This window comes from Mustela nivalis, assembly GCF_964662115.1.
Source record: "Mustela nivalis genome assembly, chromosome: 6".
Taxonomy (NCBI): domain Eukaryota; kingdom Metazoa; phylum Chordata; class Mammalia; order Carnivora; family Mustelidae; genus Mustela; species Mustela nivalis.
The window spans coordinates 95,314,731-95,322,778 of NC_139025.1; the positions used below are offsets into that span (position 1 = coordinate 95,314,731).

The following is an 8,048-nucleotide window of genomic DNA, read 5'->3' on the forward strand; positions in this document are numbered from 1 at the left end:
AGTGTCTTCAGCACCCTGTTTCAGTCAACAGAGTTATTCAGCACAGATCTGACAATATTATGTTACTGAGAACATAGTAAGATGCTCTTTTTCTACTGATCTGGTTCAATTTCAGGTTATATTTAAACTTTGATTTTTCTTAAAATTTTCCAAAATACTATACAAAATTTTCTTTTCAGCAAGAAGAAATCAGATATATAAATATGAGTGTGTATATTATGAAACTGCATACCAAAAAAGAATTAATTTAAATGCAAATGGAGAAAACTAGTTTGGACTCAATGTTACATGATGCCAGTAAAATTTATACTGTGAAAATGAAGACTGGGGTGGGGGTGGTGGCTATGGGAGCGTACCAGGTTCTCCAAGAACCCTGATTTCGCTGGGCTAAGCCAGATCCTGAGAAGGGAATTAATGAATTCAGAACCACATAGAGCCTGTCCGTTTGTATGCCATGTTTGCTCTCTGAAGACACATTAATCTTAACATATTTGTGAAAACAAAAGTGCATTAAAGGAGTATATAGAAGTCAGAAGAAATAAAAAATAGCTTTTAAAGAGAAAGAAAATGACTAATATAATGATCCTTATTGCTCATTCCCTTCATAGTTTAGGAGAATGAGTATCTCAGAAGCCAACAATATCTCTGGGTCTGTGACTGAGTTCATTCTCCTGGGCTTTCCATGCCGCAGGGAGATCCAGATCCTCCTCTTTGTCATCTTCTCCCTCATCTATCTTCTGACTCTCATGGGGAACACATCCATCATCTGTGCCGTGTGGTCAAGCCGGAAACTCCACACACCCATGTACATCCTCCTGGCCAACTTCTCTTTCCTGGAGATCTGCTATGTCAGTTCTGATGTGCCCAAAATGTTGGCCAACATCATCTCCCAGACCAAGAGCATCCCCTATGCTGGCTGCCTGCTCCAGTTCTACTTCTTCTTCTCCATGTGTGCTGCTGAGGGCTACTTTCTGTCTGCAATGTCCTTTGATCGGTTCCTTGCTATCTGTCGACCTCTACATTACCCCACCATCATGACTTACCATCTATGTGCCCGATTAGTGGTTTCTTGCTGGGTAGGTGGATTTCTATCCATACTGATACCTGCTATTCTTATGTCCCAGGTGCCCTTCTGTGGCCCTAACATCATTGACCATTTTTTCTGTGATCTGGGACCACTACTGGCTCTGTCCTGTGCTCCAGTTCCTAAAACTACTCTAACTTGTGCTACTGTAAGCTCTCTTATTATATTCATCACCTTCCTCTACATCCTAGGGTCCTACACCTTAGTTTTGCGTGCTGTCCTTCGGGTCCCAGCTGGCTCAGGTAGGAACAAAGCTTTTTCTACATGTGCCTCACATTTCTTGGTGGTTTCCCTGTTCTATGGCTCAGTCATGGTGATGTATGTGAGTCCAGGCTCCAGGAGCCACCCTGGGACACAGAAATTTGTGACCTTGTTTTACTGCATGGCAACCCCATTCTTTAATCCTCTGATTTACAGCCTTCGGAACAAAGATATGAAAGATGCACTCAAGAAAGTCCTAAGAGCACCATCAAAAGAAATTTCTAAAAATACAGAGAAATGATATAAATTTTCTTATCATTCTCTCAAGAATACCAAATTTCTCTTACTGGGGGAAAAATATCTTCTGGGCATATCTGAGTATTTGATTCCTTACTCTTATGAAAGTGAGATTTGTTACACATAAAGAAACCTCATCTTGTCTCAAAAGCAAATACCCACAGTCTTAAAGGTCTCTTGTGGAAAGTTCTGTACAGTTTTCATTCATCAATGTGTCATTTCTCTATTTTGGTCATTTTTCAAAGTCTGAGAGCAAATGTAATCAAGTTGATTTGTATGAAGCTACGACTTGTATCTTGGCTTTTACCCTACTACTAATTTTTGATTCAAAGTTATCACTATTTTTTCCTTTCCAATTACTCTATAATGAAACATAGCATCTACTCATTGCACTAACAAAAATTCTATTGCTTCATTTATAACATCAAGGACCCAGTATCTGTCACTGAAACAGTAGTGGTTTTTGATCTGTGTTTTATTACCAAGCATTGGTAAAGTGTCCGGGGTGTGCAGCAAATGAAAATGGGAAATGATATAGTTGCTTCTTATAGGAAATTCTTAGTCCAATTTTGAAGAGAATACATAGAAAGGCATGCACACATTCACATATGCCAAATCATTAAGTATTCTTTACCCAGACCTGGGTTTCAGCACCTTCTAAGCTCTGAGTAGAGGAATATTTACTTTTACAGAAAATAGGCATCAGAAACCAGGGAACAGACTCTCAAAGTATAAGATACTTACAGGCAACCAGCACTTAACACAAAATTTTTGACTTGGCCTTATCATCTGCCTCTACTGGGAAATATTCATATTTTAGACCAGAGCACCAAATTTCCTTTTTGGGGGAAGGGGTGGTTTTTGAAGCTGTCTCCATATGTTGGGAAAAAAGCTAACAATTTGACTGACAATGTCCAACCCAGACCAGAACTGATTTAGTTTTCCACGTAAAAATAGATATCTTAAAGTCTTCCTCCAAGTTATTTTGACTTTGGGATATTTTCTGTAATAGAATATGCCAAATGACAAAGTTTCCTAGACCACTTCAGGAAAATTCACGACAACCTACAATACCAAAGAGTTAGTTTCTCCTTGTCCTTGGCAAATTATTGGGACTGCACCTACCAGAGGTAGTAGGTGCTACTCTTGTTTAATTTTAATAGGGTTCTTACTTGTGTACAATAGAAGTTGACTCTGGCTGATTAAGCATGGCAATGGTCTAAATGTTATATACACAGAATTTTCAATAACCAGGGCTTGCTTAGCTACATTGAGATGAATAATAGTCTCCTTTCTCTATATTTTTTTTAAATACACAAGTAATACATTTTACAATGAATAAATTTTCAATTAGCAATAATCGCGCCTTGGATAAACCTCATTGGCTACGATACTGCCACTGCACAAAGCTTGACCAAATAGTACAAAATAATGAAAATCCTCATATCTTCGTACTTCCACACGTTTGTCTCTTTAGCAGTGTCTTCAGTTTGGTGGGTATACTTCTAGACCTTTCTTCAGTGTGTTTATATATAAAAATATAAATTCTGGACTTTCAATGGCTATGTAGATAGGATTATACTTGAAAATTGCTCTATGACTGACTGACCCTCACACTCACCACCCCCCATTCTCATCTAAAAAGCAACATCTGAGAAGGAAATTTCATCTAGCTTCTGAAGGAACTTCTGACTGTTGATCTGGAACACATTAGGACAATGAAGCTGAAGATACAATTCTTCAGGAAATACCCATCCTAGGACGTAGTTCATGATGTGTGAGAGCACTACTTCCACGACATAGATGACTCAGGATGTTCTTCTGCTACCAAATTAGGATTAAAACAAGGAAAACCTGTGAACATCAGGGTGCATATGCCCCTTTGAATCTGTATTTTGGTATCCTTTGGATAAATACCTAGTACTGCAATGCTGGATTGTAGGGTAGTTCTATTTTTAACTATTTGAGGAAACTCCATACTGTTTTCCAGGGTGGCTGCAACAACTGGTCACATTTCAAGTGATCAGTAGCCACATATGAGTCATGGCTATTGTGTTGGATAGTGCAGGTAGAGTTAGAGAAGTCTGAGGACTAAATACAGAACTTAAAAATGTTGAGGTTAAAGAAATAACTGAAATGCCTTTATTTTTTCAGAATATAGTTTCTTTGCCTAGAGGGGATAAGTATTATTATTCAAACTTAGTTGTACCAAGGAATCACTAAATTCTACTCCTAAAACCAATATTACACTATATATTAACTGACTAGAATTGAAATAAAAATTTGAAGAAAGAAATGTAACCAGTTCTGAGAAGTGCAATAAGTGTAAATATACATATTGATTTTGAAGACTTAGTATAATGAAAAAAAAATGTAGGTATCTCATTAATAATGTTTATATTGAGTACATGTTGAATTGATACTATTTTGGATCAACTGAGCAAAATAAAATATATTACTAAAAGTAATTTCACCTATTTCTTTTTACCATTATTAATGTGGCTACTAGAATATTTACATTAAATATGGCTCACATTTGTGGCTCACATTATATCTTATTAGATTACACTGATTTAGACTGATCTCAAATAATCTCATAGCTTTAAATACCATTAATATGTTGATAATTCTCAGGTTTTTATCTCCACTCCCAACCTCATCTCAGACCTCCAGAATTGTATATCCAATGGCCTACCTGAACCTCCTCTTGGATGCTTATTCATCAATTTTTAAGTGTATATTCTTATCTTTTATTTCAATGGACCAATATCGGTGCTTGTCTTGACACAAGATGAGAAATTCTGGCTAATGTATACAGTTCAAATGCAGGTTAGTCTCATTCTGCTATGGGACAATAAAGTAAATTCCCCTGGTATATTTAATAACTACATATATACATTTTATATTTTAATTCCTTCTATGTTTTCATATGGAAATAACTGTCTTCACTGAGAACTTTGGTATTACTAAGGAAATCTAACATTGTCTACGAGATCAATTTAAATATGGGACACATAATTTAAAAATTACAAGAGAGATTTCCATCTTTTAACAAAAAAGGCAGTGGAGAGTAATTAATGTTAACTCTTCTTTGAGATAAGGTATAAGAACTGTCATTTCTACCTTCTTTTTAATGGCAATAAAGGTCATTTGTGTTCCAAGGACATATTTTTCAGGATTATAAAAGTACTACACTGGCTTTTTCTGCCCCCAGGTAATGTCTTTCTTCTTATCACATCCATGTAAGAGAATTGTGAGGTCTGACATATCTTCAATTCAGATTCAGATCAGTCTTGAGCCTGTCAAACGTTTCAATGGTATATCTCCAGGTATACTTTTGAACCAAAATCTTCTTGCCTTTCTTAATGCAACTATTTTAATTTAGTTCTCTAATTATGCTTATTAAAATTTCCTACCCTCAACTGTCTAGTTTCTTAGCTCACCTAAAATATGAAAGAGCCAAAACAGAACCGCTTTACTTTCTTTGGGGTTCATCTCAAAATTCAGATTAAAAGAAGCCTTCCCAGACTATACTATTTAAAAAGAGCACCTCCCCCACCACCCCCATTCCCATTATTATCTGTTCCCTTCACCTGCTTATTTTTCTTCAGAACTGTATTCTATTCTAGGAGCACCTAGCTGGCTCAGTCAGTGGAGCATGTGACTCTTGGTCTTAGGGTCATGAGTTTGAGACCCACATTGGGTGCAAAGATTACTGAAATAAATTAATTAAAATAAAAATTTGTATTTTATATATTTCTTGCTTTATATCTTTATTTCTGGCTCCTCTTACTAGAATACGAGCTTTATGAGAGCTAGATATCATTACTATACTCTCAATGCCCAGAGAAATGCCTATCACAGAGGAGGAACTCAATAAACATTTGTTGAGTGGACTTGTTAATGAAATAAACAATTATTTGAGTTCCTACTACAGAAGAAGCCATTCTGGAACAGTGAAAAGGTAGTATAACTTCTATTCTCTGCCTTCAGAAAACTTACAGTATAACTGGTAGGAAACTAAAAAAATAAATAACACAAATGATGCCAGAACCGATATTTAAAAGGCAGTCCAATTATAAATAAATATCTGGCAAACCTCAAAAATGCTAGGAATTTAGAAAATAATATTATGATGAGCTATTCTGGGCAAGAAAATTTTCAAGGGCAGCATGACTGGTGCCTAAAAATAAGCAAGATATTAGTAAAACAATTTTAAGCTCAGACTATAAAAATAAAATTGTACTACATTAATTAGGGAAAGTGAGTCAACAGGAGTAATGGAACATATATTTAATAAGGTTCCAGTTTGAAGACAAGTTGAGAGAAACCTTGAATTACATACAAACTAAAGAATTTGGACATGATAAATCACATGCAATTTTGCTAGCATAATCTTGTCTAACTCCTGATCCTTTCTCTCTAGGGTGGCACCTCGCATGGGTGGCTGCTCAAATCACAGTCTTCAGACTTTTCAGAAGTCCTTTCACAGTGGTATTGTTCCTTTCTTTGGTGCCACTTGGTTTTGGTTCTTGTTCTCAAGTGTCTTGTCTTCTCTAAGTCACCATGCATTAAGATCATTATAACAGGATAAAGATTGCCACTCTTTTTAAAGCCATCTCTTATTTCTATTTCTGTTTGCTGTGCATTCCACAGATCTGAGGGCTCTTTATTCCACTGGTTTTCTTGGGTTCTTTTTTCATTTTCTTGTTCTGTTTTCATGGCCAGCTTTTCTTTTTGGTGACCTATGCTAATGGCTGCTTTTAGGTGTTCTTAAACTATTAAGACAATGGTTTTTCAAACTTTTTTGACCACAACCCTCAGAAATAAATTCATCTGATGCTGTGCCCTGTACACACATTCATATACAACTGAAACAGAAATATTTTGGTTAATACTACCCTTATCACAAATAATGCATTTCTATCCTATCCTATTCATTTCATTTCTAGGAACATATTTCATGAAGGCTCAAAATGAATGACTGGTGTGGTGATTCATTGCTTCTAAATAGGCTGAGAGTATCTGTGGTCTCTGTGATTCAACTGACTCCTTTCTAATCAATAGACTAAAAATTATTATTTACATATTTCTTTTTTTCCAATACCCACCACCTGGTTCTCCAAACCTCCCACCCCCCACCCCTTCAAAACCCTCAGATTGTTTTTCAGAGTCCATTGACTCTCATGGTTCACCTCCCCTTCCAATTTCCCTCAACTCCCTTCTCCTCTCCATCTCCCCTTGTCGTCCATGCTATTTGTTATGCTCCACAAATAAATGGAACCATATGTTAATTGACTTTCTCTGCTTGACTTATTTCACTCAGCATAATCTCTTCCAGTCCTGTCCATGTTGCTACAAAAGTTGGGTATTCATATTTCTTGAAGGAAGATGGTTAAATTAGTTAGCAATGCCATTTGGAAGGCTGTGTTCACAGAAAACTAGGACTCAAAACAATTTTTCTCTTTAGTCTTTTCTCATCAAATGTTTTTTCCTCACCATTGAACTTATAAGGGCCCTTTTATGGTCAAATGTTTTTTGCTCAATATTATTATGACCATCACCAGAAAAGCTCATTGTTTTTCACATTTAGTTGTACCAATTGTTTATAAAAATATCACTAAATATAATCAACAAAAAATTGATTTCAAGTGCTTAGTCAACAAAGTTCTGTCTTACTTGCCTCCAGCCAGATTTATAAATGTAGTAGTTTCTGGAAAGTCTGAATGCGTTTCTTCCTTAGCTTTTTCATACTTGTCAAAGGTCAATGTTTTCAGTTGTTGAGTTTCATTAAGTCTAAAGTAATTAGAGAAACTCTCCAGATCCCTCTTAGGGCAGGGACTGCTATTGCCCAGACAAATTGCATTCACCTTTTCCTTAGCACAAGAAACCTGATTTGTTCAGAGGAGCAATGAACCCTACGAACCCTCACTTCTTCAGCTTCCTTGCTGCTAGTTTGGTCATGTGACATAGTTCTGGTCAATGAGACACAAAATGGGGGTTTCTGAGGAGGCTTTTGCTTTCCTGGAACTCAAAATAGCAGTTTGAATTTCCTCCAACCTAGCATGGGGAATGCCTAGATGTTTAACATCCATCTTGTAACCACAAGTAACAAAAATGAGAATGAGGATCTATAAGCACAGATCCAACACAGAGTAGTATATAAATATAAATATGTATGTGTGTGTGTATATTTGTTTGAAACTTTGTTTTTTAGAGTAGTTGTTTTAGGTTCACAGTGATTTCTCATATGCCCCTTAAAACTCCACACATGCATTACTTCCCTCATTATCAACATCCCCCACCAGAGTGGTACATTTGTTATAATTAATGAATCTACTTTGACACATATGATCACCCAGAGTCCTTAGTTTACATTAGGGTTCACTTTTGGTGTTGTATATTCTATGAGTTTGAACAAATTTATAATGACATGTATCCACCAAACAAAACAAAACAACAAAAG

General features: G+C 36.2%; 1 protein-coding gene across 1 annotated transcript; it reads left to right on the forward strand.

The window, feature by feature from the left end:
• Nucleotides 1–617: 617 nt before the first annotated feature.
• Nucleotides 618–1,586, forward strand: LOC309867715 (olfactory receptor 11H6-like; the record flags this gene model as incomplete). Its single annotated transcript, XM_082736783.1, has 1 exon — nt 618–1,586. The coding sequence occupies one exon, from the start codon at nt 618–620 to the stop codon at nt 1,584–1,586; it is 969 nt and encodes a 322-aa protein (XP_082592909.1).
• Between the last annotated feature and the right edge of the window lie 6,462 nt (nt 1,587–8,048).